Here is a 20674-nt window from a genome sequence, read left to right as displayed (position 1 = left end):
TTACTGCCACCTGCACCAGCACTAAGCCAGCAGTTGATAACTGTGTCTGGGTTAAAGTCATCAAGCTCTGGTCCATTTGCAGAAATGTTCATTAGCATTTGTAAACTCTTTTGGTTTAAGGAATTCCTTAAAGAAGTCTTGATTAAGTTCACTGAACTAAATCCTCGTTCACAGTCAGAAATAGCTACCGCACACTCAGTATCCATCTTATGTTTTATCCCTCCATTTTCAAACAAATTTACCTTCGCCGAATTGCCGCTATTACCTACCTTGCAAAAATAATTTAGCAAACTCATTTTATCCACAGAGTAACTATCAGCTTGCTTGACAACTACTTCTAAAGTGATCATAACATCAATTTTCTCTTTTAAATATGAACTGAAACAGCTCATTAATTAGCGTAATTGTTTTGCTTCAAACACAATATTGCATGTGGAAGTTAATCATCTGTATAATCAATTATAAATTAAAGAATCATTACTGTCATTTAAATAGTTCATAAAGGAAACCAACGCTGATGTAGGTAAAGTAATCTTCCTTAATTTAATTCCACTGACTCGCTGGATTAAAATCATAGTGAGCCACTCGTTATAATCTAGACTGAGTAAACTCATCGCAACAAAACTGCTTAAAACACTGCTAATTGATCATACTGGCTTTCTTTTGTTTGACGTGTTTTGATTTGCCGATAATTTGGTTGCTTAGCCCAATATGCAGTCAAGCGGTAACAGGATGTAAATGTATACACGAAGAGGGGTTGAATCAAGTATTCAGTATGCCCAGAGGGCATGATTGGCCAAATAAAGGCAGATATAGTGATTAAAGCACAAAAATAAGGACTAGCCCGACTTTTTTAAAAAGCACTTGTCCCGGACTAGTGACTTGGAAAATTTTACTTGTCCGACTTCAAAAATGACTAGTCCGGGACATCGGGCTATGGGATTTGCTCAGCCCTGCCACTATGGCAGCCAGATTGGTACAGTTTTCATTTAGGACCAACTAGACATGACAAGGAGTCTTCTAGTGAAAACTCCATGTTGATATGACCATCTATTCAGGAGGAGGAGCAGCATAACAAGAATTTCACAATGACCACTGTGGTGGCCATACTTAATGTCTGGTAGCATCACTAGTTAAATGGATATGTAAAGCTTAAAGGCAATCCTCTGAGTAGTTTCGGAGTGGTATTAATAACAATCTTGAAAGTACTAATGAACAGATGGATGACAGATGACAATCTATGTACAGAAGATTGACAACAGAAAAGACCATAACAGCAGCAATTGCTTAAGCTTTTCAAGTTTTTGTCTCTTCATCCACAATGGATCACAAATCAGCACATTTCTTCCAATACTGAGAGGCCCGGACACTTTCTGTCAAAGTTCCTAAAATTCTGTTGAGTGGACTTTTGAGAACAGTTGTTTGAATGTTTTTCTCTTTGAGTAATGAAAACTATATCTGATAATGGAACAGCATGCATTCAACAAATGTGCAAGGTACTGATGCCAGAATGGTTTGTATAAAAAATCATGTACAAATTATTCAAGCAACATTTAAGAAGATGCTATAAATAACAATTGTTAACAGATGACAGATGATGCACAATGGATGCAAGTTTTACAACTCTATGGTCTTTACAATTGAGCTACTGAAAGAAGGCAAACCAACAAATTTAGTAAAATTAACAAATAATTTATTTATCTAAGTTACAAAGTGAAAACTTAAGAGGAACTTACAGTATTGTGAACTGAAACCCAATAATCCTAAATGTTCTATCAGTTCAAAAGTTTAGAATGTTCCAAATAAATTCTAATACTGAATGTGCTGATGTACCAATAGTCTTGAATTTATTAGTGAAATAACAGTCTTGATGTATCGCAATGATATAATCCCAAATGTCTTTGAATTAATTCACTATACTGTTTTGTTCCAAAGAGTCAATGACCACATTTTAATTTCAATGAATAGTTTAAATAAAGGAATCCTCTAAAATTATATCTAAACAGTAAATGATTCCATTGGCTTAACTTAAAAACAGGAATGAATAATTATTTACCTCATCCTATATTATCAATTTCACTTGACCCAAGACACAATACAATGCCCCAAATATGGGTCATTTAAATGGAAAATTCCAAAGTGTAAACAAGTTCTCTTCCAGAACATTCTATGTTTGTTAATAAGGTTTGGCCTTGAACTCAATCAAAATAAACATCTTTTAAAAAAATGACAAGAGCCTGGAAGGCCAAACCTCTACCCTCAATCGCTGACAAAGGTCAAGCACACAATATAAATTATATATACATGACAGAAAGACCATACCAAAAGCTAACATGGCATTATGACCAGGTGAGTTAGAAGTCTATTTGACCATTCTACACATATCATGACCATTCTAATAACCATCAAATGCATAGAGCAAAATCAAGTATAGCTTTAAGGATATAGGAGAACACAACATTACCCAAAACACACAGGGAAGGATTAATAGGTTGTAGCTTTATTTCCTACCAAAAGATGTTAAAAAGCTTTTTTTTATAAACTCTGTATACATTGAAAAACTTGTTTATTGATAAAATATTAAAAACTAATCAGTCAGATCAACAAATGAAAATAACACAGACCTTTGTAATCAATTTCAGATTATAGAGGAATATTTGAGAAAGCTGCCAGTTGCTTTCCATGGATCAGTTGTTCTTACGAGGGCTTTTCAAGGTTCTTCCTCCACCAGCTATACTGGCTGCCATATATAACCTATCTGGTGTTAAATCCCAAAACAGCAACAACAACAGTGATGTATTATTACACTCTTAATGCTGTGTGTATAGGGATATTCTGGCAGTAGATCAGATATCAATGAGTCGTCTCACCTCTACTTGTGAGGGATGTTCCTACACAATTATGTTACAAGTAGTAAATAAAAACACAAAAACTGGGTACTGAATGATGTAAATATCCTATTTTTAGTGGTTTTCATTAAGCAATTACATGCTGTGCATGAGACAAACACTGTCCTCCACCAGTTTTGCCAATGCACCATACTATTTTTAGACGTACATGCAGTGCAATTCGAAGCCATCAATATAGAAAGATACCGAACAATTCTGACAATGTAAAATTAATGGAGAAAAAATGAGCATATAATAAGAACTAATATTAAATGAAATAAACTATACAACAAAATAAAATGTATGGCACAATAGTTAATGGGATCATACAGGTTACCTACCATATATACTCTCTTTTAAGATGAGTGTGACTGCAAAATGCACAGATCCAGATCTGCTATCACAGGTGCTTGCAGATCTGGGTCTGTGCATTTTGTCAGGAGTAATCAGTAGAACAAGCAACAGTGACCCTGATCTGCAGGTACATTATGCTTATAAGTGAGTACATGTACATATGGTGCATTAAATGTGGGACAGACATACTAACAGACTCTGAATAGACACATTGCTCACACAGTATTTATTGCCAATCAGATAATCTTGGAAAGATAATGTGCAAGATTGCAAATTGATAGAGAACATGATGATTAATGGATTGTCATAGCAAAGTCAACAAAGCCTTTATGCACTAATTAGTGTATCCAAATTTAATTGTTATAGCATCTGCCTCAGATAAGCCATACCCAACACTTAGAAAAAATGGTACAGCAGCTGCCTCACTTGGTGCTCAGCATTAAGAGGTTAGTGTTAGGACTGGTCGGCCTGGTATCAGGATAATGTGACTGGGTGGAACATGATGTTGCATATCTGCGGCATGATGCCTCTGCTTTAGATATCTCTATAAATTACCACACTGCAGACATCATAGCAATATGACTAAAAAACTTTTAAAGCTACATTTAAAATCCGAAAGCACACACACACCAAAATTTAATTTAATTAATTGAATTAAGTAGACCTCATGTCCATGTGATTTTCTTTGTGCTTGAATAACTTCTTCGACAATTTATTCAAGATACTCCTCTAAATGGAACTGTCAGTAGTTGCTACCCTTCTTTACCAACAGTCTTTCTTCACTGCTAGAGGAATGTTTTTGTTCATGCAGTATTTTAGTCAGAACCCCCCACAAACCCTCAAATTTATGAAAGAGCCCAAAGTTATAATTTAGAGGTGAACTTGGATTTAGTTGACTGAGTTCACAATGATTTTAATGTGGCTGGGGGAGGGTCTCTGATGCCCGAGTAGACAAATATAAAATGATAAATTTAAGATAAAAAGTATTCAAATTCAATTTGAATACATTCAGCAATTATTTTAATAGAAAAATTTCGTATTTGTTTCAACTCTATTCTTGTTGCACATAAAATTAGTCACAGCAGTAAAGGAGAGGTGACATTGAGGGGGTCCTAGATGGCAGCATAGTCTAACACATGCCTTTACAGATCATTCATACATTTCAGCTCTGTCTACATGAATTCAAGTCATGGCTTGACCAATGTGGGTATGTGAGAAAGCTTAACAGTAGCTGTAACAGGCAATTCACCTATGGTACCAAAGGCATCTAATTATTTGTAACATTGCATTGCTATGGTGGTCACAACAGGTTTCAATGGATAGACAGACTGATAGATGAATTGACAGATGGATTGGAAAGGCGATTACTCTAGTTCATCTCCATCTCGATGCAGGCACATATAAATAAATAAATAAACAAATCGCAGGCTCATATAAATAAATAAATAAACAAATCGCAGGCTCATATAAATAAATAAATAAACAAATTGCAGGCTCATATAAATAAATAAATAAACAAATCGCAGGCTCATATAAATAAATAAATAAACAAATCGCAGGCTCATATAAATAAATAAATAAACAAATCGCAGGCTCATATAAATAAATAAATAAACAAATCGCAGGCTCATATAAATAAATAAATAAACAAATTGCAGGCTCATATAAATAAATAAATAAACAAATCGATTATTTCATAATCTTTTATTTTGTAAAAAAAATTGTTTTTATGGAATCAAATACTCAGCCTGAGAATTGTTCTACCAATTAAACATGATGAATGGCTATAAATTAAGTATGAGAACTAGCATGAAGTACTAACGTAAGTCAGTGATCTATCTTGGTGAGTCAGATACTCAAAAAGGATGGAAGCAGGAAGGAAAATGATTAATTTTGACAATACAAAGATTACTGTAATGTATCTAACTTTCTGTAGCTGATTTCAATATGGACACTATGGTGGCCATGTTGGTTGTCAAGTTAGCATCAGTTTCATTTAGGACCAACTAGACATTATAAGTCTTTTAGTGAAAATGTAGTGTTAACATGACCAAGAAGTGATATTCAGATTTTCAAAATGGCCATACTAGCTGTCTGACAGGCACCAGATTAGATGTGTGGAGGCACCATTTTCATTCAGGCAAACAAGACCTGCAAAGAATATGTGTGTGAGTTTAGCAGGAGTAATGATAACTTGTGCCACAAAAAAATGACAGACATCCAATGGACAAATGGCCATCCCAGTATGAGCTAAAATATTATAGCCTAAACGTAAATGTTTTTCAGCTAGATTAATAATATCGTGGGACTAATGTATTAGTACAATGAGGAAATGAGATGAAAGTTTTTGAGTGTGTCAAGATTCCAACAGGAAGCCTCTCCTCACTTAGTACAGGCCATTTAGATTAGAAGGCTTGACAACAGTATACTGATGTATATACTTCCATTCCCAACTACATGTCTTTGGTCACTTAGGTCAAGAGTTATAAACCAATGAGTAAAGGACATGCATAAAGTTCCAATTAAGAACTGTGCCAAAAAGGATGTATTTGATCAGGAGACAGCATTAAATGGAAAATAAACAACAGACGCTCTACTGTGACAGGATCAACAGCTCATGATTGAATTAATTCACTCAGATGGAGATACTTGATTCACACAGCTGAGGAAAAAGTTTATCATAAACAAGAAGCATACTTTTCATAACTGTTAGATATTTATCTATGTTTTGCAAAAAGAAATAATCAAAGTTGCTTTTAAATCTCAGGTGATTATATGCACATGAAATTTGCAAACAAAGAAGTACCCAGACTAAGTATACATGAAATTTGTAAATGAAACAGTACCTGGATCAGGTATGCAATACAAAGACCTATTTTAAGTAAATTCAAGTTCATACAGAAGCCAGCACTGGTTTAGACTAGCATTTTAATGTAAATTCTACTTAAAAAAAGATTCTACAAGGATTATTATTTTCAGTACTGTTGGCTCAGCAGGATGGACTGGAGAGAAAGAACAGTATTTATTTTCATCATGATCCAAGTTACGTCTTTGACAACTATCTCAGGTAGATATAAAATCTGAATCTTCCAAACTTTATGCAGGATATAATAAACAACAAACAATTTTGTAACATTATCATAACTCTGAAACCATCCAATATCAATTTTGTTCATTTTTGTCAGGTTTAATGCCATTTTTTCACAATGATAGGCTGTAAATGGCAGCTAATATATATTTGTTGGAAGATGAACACAGGATGACCCTGGGAAGAACCAATGACCCATGGGAAGCTACTGTTAAGCTTTCTCACATACCCACATTGGTCAAGCCATGACTTGAATTCATGTAGACAGAGGTGAAATGTATGAATGATCTGTAAAGGCAAGTGTTAGACTATGCTGCCATCTAGGACCCCCTCAATGTCATCTCTCCTTTACTGCCGTGGCTGATTTTATGTGTAACAAGAATAGAGTTGAAACAAATACCAAATTTTTCTATTAAAATATTGATTTTATTCTTTTTTTAATGCATGCAATCAATCATCATGGGTGTAGCAATTGCTCTCTTTGATATTGATTTACAAAAAATAAATTGTACATACTGATGTTTGTAATTTCCAAACATGTTTTATTATTTAATATGGTCTATCATTTTGGAGAAGAATTGCATCATTTTAACGAAACTTCACTAATGTCCAGGCCTGGAGATCACAATACTCGGATGAGTCTGTGATTGAGTTTTTGCTATCCTGACACCAGGCTGACCAATCCTAGCACTAACCTCTTAATGCTGAGCACAAGTGAAGCAACTATTAGTAACACTGTTATATGTCTTTGTTTTGACTTGCCTGGGGTTGGAACCCATGACCTCCTGCATCTGAGGCAGACGCTTTAACTAATTAGGTCACTAGAGCAGTGAAAAAAAAATCCAGCCAGATATGATAAGCACTTTCCAACTAGACCATTTTTCAAATTAACTTATTGGTACATGTCAAACAAACCCTCCAATGCCTATGGACCATCAACCAATATTATCGCTAGCAAAGGTGTGAGAGACATCATGTGATCTACAGGCATATTGGAAGTTTGTCAGGCATTCAGGCCTAATGTCTGTCTTCTATGTATCATATACAAATTCAAATTGTCTCGACTTTAAAGAGATTAAATCATTTTTCATTACGTTTTCAGTATGTACATAAAAAATAGAAAATTTAAACAAAAATCACAAGGCACAAGGGTCACCATATGATTTCATATGATGTATTATTCCAATGAGCAGACATGGTTATCTGTGCTGACAATATGCTAATTTACTGGTTACAAAAACGACATGGTGGCTTCCTGTATTCAAAGCAAATCTGCACATACTTTGACCTCATATCTAGCAATACAGGATGACATGAGATTGCATCCTGATAAGCTGAAGCAAAGTTTTGTACCTAAAAAACAAATGACTTTTTTTTACCCATGTTGCCCTCCAAGCATCAGATTCCTCACTTCTAATGCTGATCACTTTGTGGTTCTTATAATGATGGTCATTTTGTGGTTCTTTTAATGATGGTCACTCTGTGGTTCTTTTAAGGATGGTCAATTTGTGTCTCTGATAATGGTCAATTTGTGGTTCTATTGATGCTGATCATTTTGTGGTTCTTTTAATGTTGGTCATTTTGTGGTTCCTAAGAAATGCAGTATTATAGAGGAATCATTGTAGTTCAACTCTGAATGTTGCCAGAGTCAAAACAAGTTTATCAATTTTTCTGCCATATCTTTATTTTAAGGATTTTATATGTGTTATCTTTATCATTTAGTTTGTATATGTTATAAATTTTTTTTAACATCTTCATCATTTACATTTTAATAGTATCTTTATGAATTTGATGTTTACATTCATATGGCTGGGTTTACCTTCCTACAATTTTCTACAATTCATTTTTACATTTTTTTAACATAACCTTTAAACAGCATCATAGAGCCACAATTATGCTGATGTGCCATAAAATGTTACTGCATACACATGGGAGTGCTCTACAGGTATTATGAACTTCTAAAAGATTTACAGGTTTACGTTAAGCTGTTTACATTTGCAACATGCACAATGGAGAGAATGTTGTTATACCTCTGTGTCAATTTCTTTGGATATTGTACTTGTGGAAACTGCATACAGCTAGGCAATATGACAGCTCCCATGTGGTCGAAAATCAGCTTTAATTAGTCTAAAGTACACTATCTTTAGTAGTTATTAAAATAGGGACAATGAAGTTAGCTGGACTAGACAATACCAGCTTCTGAAAGTATAATGACTGAATTACCAATATATAAAATGTAAATATGTATAAAATGTAAATATGTTATTGGCTCTTTTTTTTACAATTTACCTCTGAAGTTCAGAAAGTTAAAATGACCAAATGGAGCTATTAGATTTTTTTTATAGGTGCACATCTGAAGTAAGGCCAAACAGTATAATCTATATCCTATATTACACCTATCAATCATATACCAACCTAAAGGGTATTTATTAAAAGTTCTTTTGATGAAGCACAATATACACAAGGTCTGTTTTTTTTTAAAAAGCTAGTTAAACCAGTGAGAAAAACCTGGGAAATTCTTCATCTTTAAAAATCTAACTGTGTACAAACTGTAGAGCATCCCATTATTTATTCTTCCTATCATTCTACATATAAATGTAAACATTGACTATACCACCATTTTTATGTTATCACAAAACCTGGAAGAAGTTCATAGCTAGTGTTTTGATGGAAAGAATTTTTAAGAATAATGTATCTCAAAGAAGGCAGCAGAATTACAATTTTAATATTGTCTTTGATTTCCTTAAGTTCTGGCACAAGCTGGTGGAGGACAATGTTTGTCTCAAGCGCAACAAGTAACATGCAGAGAAACAATGACACACATGGTTGAGGCTGAGGAAAATGGGGATAAACAACACATTTGCAGGTATAAACACCAAAGACTTTCTCACTGAAAACAGTACAACAGTTTATTTTTATTTTCTAACAACATTTATGGAGCTTTTATTTCAATGCATTCCTTCATAGCATACAAGATCTCTATATAATACTGAATTTACCAAAAGTTTAGTTCCACTGGTTCATTAATTTAGCTTAAGACCTGGAAATGGTTTACCATTTTGTAAAGGGTCAGAAAAGAATTGAAAAGTTTGTGCTAAACAAAATCAAGGAATAGGATTGAACAGACATGTGGAACTCTATTACTTAAGGTTTACTATTCATATTATTCTGATTATTTTTTCTCTCCACTAATTCTGTAATCCTTCCTCCCCTTTTCTTCCACTACTCCTACAACCATAACTGTACCATTTGTTTCTGTAAGCTATAGATACAAATATGATGAAATTGGTGTATTTTCTATACCTGCTTTAAAGTAAAGCCCAATTGCAAACTGCACAGACCCTGATCTACCTTTGTATAATGAACCATCAATTCTTGATCAATGCAGTTTGGCAATAATAAATTTTATCTAACCTGAATTCATAAGTTTCAAACTGATATCTCCAGAACAAGGAAAATCAATACATAATGCATCAGCAATGACTGCCAGTATTTTGCCAAACCTACCATGGCCATGGAAGTTATGTCTCTTGTTAGCAAAATTACTACCACAGAAACTGGCTCCATTATATATAGATATTATGTAGAAAACAAATCAGAAGTACAGAATAGATTATGTACTGGAATAAATAAAGTTTAAAGGGATAAATTGGTTTCAAATAGTTAACAGAAATTTCCTACATTTATCTTACACCACTTATTTGATATGTATGCCTGTACTTTATGACACAGGATTCAGCTTTGAAGTACTAAAGGCACCTATATGAACTCTTAAAACAGATATATATATATATATATATATATATATATATATATATATATATATATATATATATATATACACACGAGTCAAATCATTTTATGAAAAAAGCAGCAAAAAATGTAATCCTCATTGTCATGTGCTATGAAATACATTTTGGATAAAATCTGGGACACATGTCTCTACAAAGAGGAAGGGGAAATACAGCAACAAAATGTGCTTACTTTTGATAACTGGTTTCTAAATTTGAGAATAATCCTCCACCATTCCAATCTGTTACTATTATAACCAATTTTTGATCCAAATCTCTAAGCACAGTCCAAACACATTTTTTGTAGCTAACATTAATCATAGCACTTCTAAAATATTATTAACTTTTGCTGATTGTATTAATAATAGAAAATCTGTGATTTATTTCTTTCAGAACCTTTGGAGACCTACACACATGCATTCTACAAGCCATGTCCACTTGCCCCTACAACTCAAAGGAGAAGAAACTGTATGAAATGGACATAGTTGAGCATTATATTAGAAAACCATTCAGCTGTGCTCTTATTGGAGGCAGTAAGTTTGACATTTTAAAAATTTGAAATAAGTGTCTACAAACCTCAAAATTACTAATTACAACTTAAACAAGAATTCCACATACTGCAATGTCTTATTTGTTGCACTATGGCAATCTAAACTATTGCACAGCTACTAGAGCAAGAAAATTGGATTGTGGTGACCTTGACAGTCTGACATCAAGGTGATTATTGTTCCTAATATAAAAATACCAATCAAATGTCATGATTATACACACAAAAGTGTCTAAAGAATTGAGGTAAATGGAAAAACAACATAAATTCTAGAACATAAAAGGTAGGTTGCTGTGATATACTTATGCCAGAGGTATAGTACCCACCAACATGAATGCACCCATCAGATTTCATGAATTTATACAAAACTGTAATGTCGAAACTTAGCAAGGCAGAATATCTGACTGACAAGAAGCTAATGGCAAGCTTTCTCACCCAGTCCCACTGGCCAAGCTTAAGACTCTAGCCTACATTGACAGAGTTGAGATGGCAGTGATCGGTAAAGGCAAGCACTTTAGACTACTCGCCCCCACCACCCCCGATACACACCCCCACCATCAAATTTCATGACTGCACATACAACAATGTCAGTCAGACATCAAGGTGATTATTGTTCATAATGTAAAAATACCAATCAAATGTCATGATTATACACACAAATGCATCTAATAAGGAACTGAGCTAATGGAAAAACAACATAAATGCAAGAACATAAAAGGTAGGTCGCTGTGATGTACCTCTGCCAGAGGTATAGTACCCACCAACATGAATGCACCAATCAGATTTAAAGAATGTACACAAAACAGTATCAGAGAAACTTTGTTAGGCAGAACCACTGACCCAAGGGAAGCTGATGATAAGCTTTACCAACACTAGCCAAGCTTGAAACTTTAACTACTGGGAAGGAGGTGAGATAGCAAGATAGCAGTCATTGGTAAAGGTGAGTGCATTAGACCCTCAGCCTCCACCCTGCCCCTGACCAACAAGATAAATAAATCATCATGTTTCATAACTGTGCAGACAATGATGTCAGAGCTAAATGCAAAAATTTAACATTGATGCCCATGACAACTACTGCATCATTTGAATACCAGTCCCTATTTTTATTAAAATTCTCTGTGATGGATCATGCTTTCCAGCACTGAACACAATGTGGAATATCTCCGTCCTTCAATATGTGACTACAGCACTCACTTTCTATTGCAATCACAGTGCAATAAACTCACAAAAGCTCCTGATTTCCATCACCACCAGAGTATTCATTCACAATAGTCTACGGCAACACATTTACATATTATGGTAGTTGAAGTTAGTTTCCTGTGAACAGGACATTTTGTATCAACCTAGATACAGGTACAGATACTGCACCATGGTTTAAAGTTGAAACATGAGCTGTTTTATTACAATTTTCAAAAATTTCATGTTTTATTATTAAGTATAAAAGGAAAATCAATTCTACATCAAAGCTGAATCAAGTATAAATCATTATTTTTAGCCTCAATTAACTGCAGGGATACAAGTGGACTTATTTTTACCCATTCACCTTTACATCATTGTGTAGACATCTTTAGTACTCATTCTGGTGACGTATCAATAACCGCTGTCTTTCACAGACTCATAGCTTAAATTTAATTTTACAGTGTAAACTAAACTTTTTACATTCTATTTTAAGCTGATGAAATGTTTTAAAGCTGCATCAGTATTATTCACAATATGCCATTTTCCTTTCATGCTTCAATTTGTAATTTAGGAATGTGAGAAAAATAAATCTTTAAAATGTATTGGTATTGGAGAGAAAACTTCACATGCAGAACAGAATTCTGTATCTATCAGACATTGGGCATTCCACCCTCTGTATCAGAAGTTTGTATCCGTCATTAGGCAAAACCTTGGATCTGATGCAAAAGGATCACACAGTATTTTTCTATGGTGCCAATTTTAGTCTGAGCACGAGAGTTGAACCAAAGGTTCTACCAGTAATTCTTGTCCAAGGGTTTCAACATTTAAAAATAATGCATAGCTCAAGATAAGAATTTCATAAATTGAGTTTTTTCTCCCTTGTTTTGAAAAAAAACACACGGAGAATACATCAAACAGACCAAGAATAATTCAGGAAGCATATAACTATGGCTAAGCTCTATTTGAATAAGTATTCTCGCAATGATCAAGTATTATGATTTCAAGCATCTGGAACATATTGAATGAATAGCATAGTTTATACTAATCAAATGCACCATCATAAAATATGGACTGTGCTTATGGGAGGAGCAATAATATGCTGACAACTTTTGAATAAATATTTAAAATCAACTTGTTTTGTGTAATCTAAATTCATTCAAGCTTTTAATCAATTTCAATGTATAAAATATGCTGACAGACAGTTTTTCTGGAGCTCTATTAACAAAGTATACATGATTGTTATTCTGAAATTATCAGAAAGAATAGAATTTACAAGGTACCTACAAAAAAAAGAAGAGTTTTACATAAAAAACCCTCGTACACAAGTGCCATATGCCATCCTGATTTTCAAGTATACTTTACAATTAATGTCAAAAAACTACATGCATCAAACCAGCTGACACTGACCCAAATAAAAATAAATGTTCTCTTCATCACAGATTTTTAAGAATTTACTTTATATTTTCTCTTTTTGTTACAGACTTGGAGTTTAAAGCTGAATATAATGGTGGTGGAAACAAACAAGCCTCGGTCTACACAATGATTCACATCGTTCTATATGTGCTGTATAAAACTGTGACCTTCAGTGGCTTCTGAAATATGTATTTAACTGAACTTGGTGATTTCAAAGGAAATTCTACTTTTATTGAAAGAAATAAAGAAAAAAAACAAATACATGTAGAAAGAAAGAAAAAAAACAAGCAAAACGTCCCAACCATGATCCATACAGTCTTGTTCAGTTGCTAGTTTTTAATAAATTGATAATCAAAGTCCTAATTGAACAATAATATAAGTATGAATTAGGTTTTGCATTAAATAAAACTTACAAAAAATATATAACAGATTTTCTTAACTTCAATTCATCCCCTCATGGTATAAAAGCCTATTTTAAAAAAAAAAAAACAATGTAAAATCAAGCATAAGATGTACAAATGAATTAGATTACATCTTTGATATTAGTTTCAAGCAATACAATTACACATGCACCATAAAACATGCCTACAGAGGAAACAAGGAATTACAAACAAATGTATCCTTTGTAGGACAGTTGTCATTGACATAAAGGTAAAATATGACAAAGAAGAAAGCATTCACAAAGTGTTCTGAATGAACATCAGGTCTCAAATGTGCAGATGTACCAAAATCTTTGTATATGCTGAAGTGCCAACAGTCCTGATGCATCACAATGGCATTGTCCAAAACTAATTTGACTGAATTCACAATGATCCTGAAATGTTGCTTTATTCCAGTTATATGAGTACTTTGTTATTCCAATAAATAATTTAAATACACGTTTCCTCTCAAATTAAATCTAAACCCAGCATTAAATACATCTGCAGACTGATATTAGACAAGAACAATACAAGGGAAAAGGAATTAGGAACTAAGAATATTTTTGACTTCTCATCTTACACACAGCTCCATGACTCTATTATGACTCCTATGTCGCATTACTTCCTGCATGACTTATGTCACAATACAACTCACCTGAATTATGTCGCAACACAACCCACCTGATGTAATCATCCAATCAGAAATTATCCCATTGAACTTGTAAACATGTTCTTTTGTTTTAGAACCTTTCAAGGTCTAAATCTAGAACTCAAATCCCATGTAAATAGATGCTAATTCCTAACTGATAAAAAAGAACAACTTAATTTGTAATAAAGTAGGATAATAAACATTAGAATGAGTTGTAACACAGCACATTCTAATTGGGGATAGAAAATGGATTCATAATCAATAAGCAGAGATGTATGTGATAGTTATATAAATAGAACATAATGCTGTTAGGAAAGTGCATGCAAGTCTTTGGACAAGTATATTCTTATGCTGTAGTTACAAAGAAGCCGTCTTTTCTAGACTACGGTCTGTGGGATTAATGGGATGTTAATAAAAATGAAAAACAAATTATTTTTTGGGAGGGGCATATACCAAAAACGCATAATCCAAACTCATTTATGCGTAAGCGTAATTTAGTGAGGAAAAAAGCATAACGATTATGTCAAAAGCATAATGCACTATGCATCAGACAGCATGGGATTAGTAGTAGTAGTAATATCATCATTATTATCTACATGTATTATTATTAGCAGTAGTAATATGATATCAAGATACATTTATTTAGTGTAGCTATTCAGCAAAAAGAAAATAACAAAATAAAGTTTCACACAAGATTACTGTATCCTCTCTCTATTCACTCATATACGTCACATCATCACTGATTCTCCTATGATTGTCACATGCATCAAAGTTTTGATCAGTTTTTAGTAGTTCCTTTAATTTGCATCCAAACATTACCTATGATTGGGTAACACAAGACATACTTTTTGTACAGCCAGCTGGTGTAATTAGCATGAAAACAGGTGTTCACACTTTAAACAACTGATGGATTAATCTGTTGCACAAACTCAAAGATCGACAGACCTTTGATGATTAGAGAATGAAAAGAAGCTTCCTGCATCTATTGATTCATATATATATATATATATATATATATATATATATATATATATATATATATACACACACACACACACCATGCCTTGCTCATCAAACAAAAGAAGTTCAATTTACATACTTGGAGTGGTCACTGCTGATAAGCTCCAGTGACCATTGAAGGCAGGGTGAAAAACCACTACTTGGTTAAGAAACACATGCCCACTGACAGTGGAAGAAGGTGACTATTGATCATATACTTATATAGGAAATCAGGATGGCCAATGTGACTGCTTAACTCAACTCAATAACCCATTAGGAAAAGTTTGTATTTGTAATTTGAGAGTCTTGATATCATTTCTAGAAGCCACATCATGATTCTTAAGATTACAAGATTGTAAACAGTTGGAATTTTTCAGTCAAAAATTAAATTTTTTAATCTCAAATGAAACCATTTTAATCACAACTGGAAGCTGTGAAGTAATTGTGGCTCTTTCTTCATTTAATCTCTGGCTCAGCTAAATTTAAATTTTAAGATATTAATTTTTATTCATTCCATTTGCATTTTGTGCTGATATGGACAAAACCGAATCCCAACAAAATAAGTATCTATTGTAGAAAAAATAAAAAATCCATAGGCCCATCATACTTTCCTAAGTAATGTAGGAGAAAAAGAGCTCTAAAATTCTATTCACGTTTGAATTTAAAAATCAGATTTTATATATCATTTCACATATATATTTTATAAATTATATTCATTTAAAATGTTAACCCATGTTAAAACCATTTTCTGAGTATCTCAAGATGGCACATTACCATTATCATCACTGATTCTTCCAGAAATAGTCTGGCTAACTAAAAATCTTAATTTACTTTGAACTGTTTACTATTAACTATCAAAGACCGATTATAACCATGTGCAAAACTAAGTTGAACTAATTTATACTTTACACAGAATATGTCTGTTTGCAAGACATTTATTTAATTTTATTGTTTTCTTCTTCTATTCCCCTGAATTCAGAAATGGATTCCAACAGTCAAAAAGGAATATACACTGCAAAATATCAAACACAAATATACTGTTAAATGTAAGGCTATAATTAGGTGTGTCCATTAAATATAATACACATATTACCTTTGACATTTATACTTGCATCCTGTTTACAATTACTTTGTGTTCAGGAGTGTCTGAATTCCTGGTAAATATAAGTGTAAACCATATACCAGGATCTTGACAATTGTAAATTGCAACTGAGATATAACTTGAATTACATGACTGAAAGCCAGATTAAAGCACAATTTTCAAAATAAAGAAAATTATACCATCTATATTATCAAAATCAAGAGGCATACTTGCCAAAGCAAGGGAGGTAACTCAGGAAAAGACAATACTCAAGATGTATTACAACATTGTTTGTTTGTGAGAAAGAGGAACCAGTCTCTTGGTAGGGGTTAAATTCAACAAAAGAAGAGCAAAAGTATGTCTTTTGATACTGTTTAAAATTGGAAATGATGTTAGAGTTTTTATTCATTATTTACACACACATAACATCTTGATGAGGCTAATTTAAGTGATAAATCAAACTGGAAAAAAATGTGAGTTATTCAAAGCGGTCTCTTTTTCAGGGAATGGGAAATCATTGGTGCTAATATGACACTAACCCACTTTATGTACATTTGTCACAGAAAGTGTGTGTGTGCATGTGTGATTTGGATTTTTAATGTAGCTTTAACAATGTTTCAGTCATATTGCTACGATGTCTGCAATGTGCCAGTCTATAGTGATGTTTAGCACTGGGGCATCATGCCGCAGACATGTAGCATGATTTCCCACCCAGTCACATTATCCTGACACCAGGTACAACCAGTCCTAACACTAACCTCCTAATACTGAATGCCAAGCAAGGCAGTTGTTAGTACCATTTTTATAAGTCTTTGGTATGATTCGGCCTGGGATCGAACCCTCGACCTCCTGCATCTGAGGTGGAAGCTCTAACCACTAGGCCACCAGAGCAGTATCTTAGAAAGTAAATCAAAACAGAGATGTAATCCCAGCAATAATTATGTCAAAGAGTGCTGTCAAGTATGGAATAAAGTGCAAACATTTCTAATGACTATGTTAGCATTAATGTCAATCTGAATAAACTCATTGATATGCTGAACTTTACTGATGCAAGACAAAGGCACAAATAAATAGAAATTAACTTAAACAACACTAATACTGGCCCCTCTTTTACATGTAAATTCCCTGCAAAACTGACCTGAAGAAAAAACTTCCAAAGTAGAAGAAATGCAAAATATGGATAACAGTAACCAACTTTGATAGATGAGTATTGTCTTAACAAATGCACATCTACATATCTGCTTCATGACTCTGCAGTAAATATATACAAGAAAATGACTTGGAAGTAAACTTACGCCAAGTCATTGAAACATGAAATAATAGGTAACACTGACCTACTTTGACTGATCAGTGGTATCCACATGCAAAGTTCTATGACCCTACAGCTAAAAGTGCACGAGACACTTAAAATGAAAAACTAAAGTCAATGAAGGATGAAACAGAAGTTAGACATTGCACGCACAAGGAAGCATCAATAAACAAAGCTGTATGACCTTTGCAGCCAAAAGTGAATGAGAAACTGACTCAAATGCAAAACAACCAAAATCAACAACACATGAATCAGAGGGTATAAAGACCTGTTTTTATTAGATTGTGTTGCACATACCAGGAAGTGTCCATAAAGATATATGACCCTACAACCAAAAGTTCAGAGAAACTCACCGATATTTGAAACATAACCAAATTATGATGAGCAAGTGAGATTTAAAGGTAATAATATATCCTCCTTCCACATTTGTAACAGGGAACAAGCCTTGCTACTAAACAAATAATTCTGAGATATAAAGCAAAAACTAAAATTCATTTAGTTACCTGATGCCTGTAGAGGGTACTGAAGTGGTTATTTCTGAAGAAGACACACAATTCATCATTTTTAACAGTGGAGGTCAGCTCACTGAGGCCAAAGTATGTCAACTGAGAGGCAGAGGTTTCCAGGAACTGCTCAGCTATCAGGGCTGTAAAAGGATTGACTGAACTTGTATAACATTCCACGTTTTTCTTTGACAAACAAACAATACAGGTGACTTAGTTTGCAATAAAAACTTCATTAAAAAAACCAATGTCTAAAACCAAACATTAGGTATAATTCATACCAGTTTATAAGGAAATATTCCAGAAAAAAAATAACACTTCTGTTTTACAAATAATGTTTTTCTAGCTTTCTTCATTCTTGCTCTTTCAATGCCCACCAAAGATAATGCTTCCAATACTGAAACATCTGCTCACATATGCCATGAAAACTTAGAACAGGCAACCAAGCTCATTTATTGGGCCTAATACAATGTCAGAAATAGTCACACACATGAGGAAAACATTATACTGACATTCACACAAATTTTTGACTAAAAGACTGAGAGAATGACAATCACTAACGCAAAATTAAAAAATGGGTGAAAACAGGTATTAACTTTGTAAAATCACTTAACTGCCAATCTTAACTGTCTTGCAAAGTTTAAAACCAATGAGCTGAAAAATCCCTTACATAAAATAAAAGACTGAGACATGTACATGAAATTCCCAATTCCCAAAAGACAATGTTATATTAATTGAAAAGTTTACACACAACACCATATAGAATAACAAAAATTTGTGGTGGGTTGGTGGGGTGGGAGTGTAAAGTTGAAATATCAAAAAGTATCACAACACGTGGCATGTTTAAGATTTTTAACCACTTCAAGTACATACAGAGCTGTTCAAGAAACATAACTCTGATTCATGCAAAGACATGGAAGGAAAACCTCAAAAGATGCAACTACATGCAAGTATATACCAACTATGCCAGTGCATGATGCATATACAATTTATACCATATTATGATGCGTATATCATTTATACCAGTGCATGATGCATATGTAATTTATAATGCATTTATCATTTATACCAGTGTATGATGCATTTATCATTTATACCAATGTATGATGCTGATATCATTTATACCAGTGTAAGACGGTTATATCATTTCTATGGTAAAGATGGCCTTTATAACAGTGAATGATGAATATGCCATTTTTTTGTACCAGTGAGTGATGCATATACCTATTATATCTGTATACAATGAATATGCCATCTGGACCAGTGCATGATGCATATACCTATGATACCAGTATACAATGAATATGCCATTTGTACCAGTGTGTGAATCATATACCTATTATACCTGTATACAATGAATATGCCATTTGTACCAGTGTGTGAATCATATACCTATTATACCAGTATACAATGAATATGCCATTTGGACCAATGTGTGATGCATATACCTATTATACCAGTATACAATGAATATGCCATTTGTACCAGTGTGTGAATCATATACCTATTATACCAGTATACAATGAATATGCCATATGGACCAATGTGTGATGCATATACCTATTATACCAGTATACAATGAATATGCCATTTAGACCAATGTGTGAATCATATACCTATTATACCAGTATACAATGAATATGCCATTTGTACCAGTGTGTGAATCATATACCTATTATACCTGTATACAATGAATATGCCATTTGTACCAGTGTGTGAATCATATACCTATTATACCAGTATACAATGAATATGCCATTTGTACCAGTGTGTGAATCATATACCTATTATACCTGTATACAATGAATATGCCATTTGTACCAGTGTGTGAATCATATACCTATTATACCAGTATACAATGAATATGCCATTTGGACCAGTGTGTGATGCATATACCTATTATACCAGTATACAATGAATATGCCAGTTGGACCAGTGTGTGAATCATATACCTATTATACCAGTATACAATGAATATGCCATATGGACCAATGTGTGATGCATATACCTATTATACCAGTATACAATGAATATGCCATATGGACCAATGTGTGATGCATATACCTATTATACCAGTATACAATGAATATGCCATTTGGACCAGTGTGTGAATCATATACCTATTATACCAGTATACAATGAATATGCCATATGGACCAATGTGTGATGCATATACCTATTATACCAGTATACAATGAATATGCCATTTGGACCGGTGTGTGATGCATATACCTATTAAACAACTATACAATATGCCATTTGGACCAGTGAATTATGCATACAACAATTATAATAATGTACAATGAATATAGAATTTGGACCAGTGAATGATGCATATAACAATTATACTAATGTACAATGAATATAGAATTTGGACCAGTGAATGATGCATATAACAATTATACTAATGTACAATGAATATGCCATTTATGGACTAGTGTATATGCATATATC

The 20674-nt window shown here is 33.4% G+C and overlaps 2 protein-coding genes across 6 annotated transcripts in view; one reads left to right on the top strand and one right to left on the bottom strand.

Annotated features, from left to right (window-relative positions):
- The window catches only part of LOC149785021 (ubiquitin carboxyl-terminal hydrolase MINDY-2-like), a 73029-nt gene that overhangs the window by 15113 nt on the left and 37242 nt on the right, over window positions 1-20674 (bottom strand). For all 4 annotated transcript variants that reach the window (XM_089978722.1, XM_089978720.1, XM_089978721.1 and 1 more), the window contains exon 5: window positions 18221-18363. In XM_089978722.1, coding sequence (XP_089834848.1) covers window positions 18221-18363 — 143 coding nt within the window. The remainder of the gene's footprint in view (window positions 1-18220; window positions 18364-20674) is intronic.
- On the top strand, window positions 5613-13686 carry LOC149785022 (uncharacterized). Of its 2 annotated transcripts, XM_089978716.1 has the most exons (5): window positions 5613-5950; window positions 6222-6309; window positions 9079-9196; window positions 10515-10654; window positions 13328-13686. In XM_089978716.1, exons 2-5 carry the CDS (start codon window positions 6240-6242, stop codon window positions 13441-13443), a joined length of 444 nt encoding a protein of 147 aa, XP_089834842.1. In that variant the 5' UTR covers window positions 5613-5950; window positions 6222-6239; the 3' UTR covers window positions 13444-13686. The 2 variants fall into 2 exon arrangements, with proteins under 2 accessions (XP_089834842.1, XP_089834841.1); XM_089978715.1 differs by having other exon boundaries at window positions 5615-6309.

The sequence above is a fragment of the Sinohyriopsis cumingii genome, chromosome 13 (genome assembly GCF_028554795.1).
Source record: "Sinohyriopsis cumingii isolate HCF-2022 chromosome 13, ASM2855479v2, whole genome shotgun sequence".
Classification (NCBI taxonomy): domain Eukaryota; kingdom Metazoa; phylum Mollusca; class Bivalvia; order Unionida; family Unionidae; genus Sinohyriopsis; species Sinohyriopsis cumingii.
The sequence above is the reverse complement of the archived record's forward strand: the minus strand, read 5'-3'. Positions and strand labels throughout refer to the sequence as shown.

What these genes read in the sequence shown, in the direction of transcription:
- LOC149785022 (XM_089978716.1), top strand. Translation starts at nt 6,240, where the DNA reads ATGGACTGGAGAGAAAGAACAGTATTTATTTTCATCATGATCCAAGTT. An exon ending in GATAAACAACACATTTGCAG is followed by an intron (nt 9,197 to 10,514) that starts GTATAAACACCA and finishes TATTTCTTTCAG; the next exon opens with AACCTTTGGAGACCTACACA. An exon ending in CTGTGCTCTTATTGGAGGCA is followed by an intron (nt 10,655 to 13,327) that starts GTAAGTTTGACA and finishes TTTTTGTTACAG; the next exon opens with ACTTGGAGTTTAAAGCTGAA.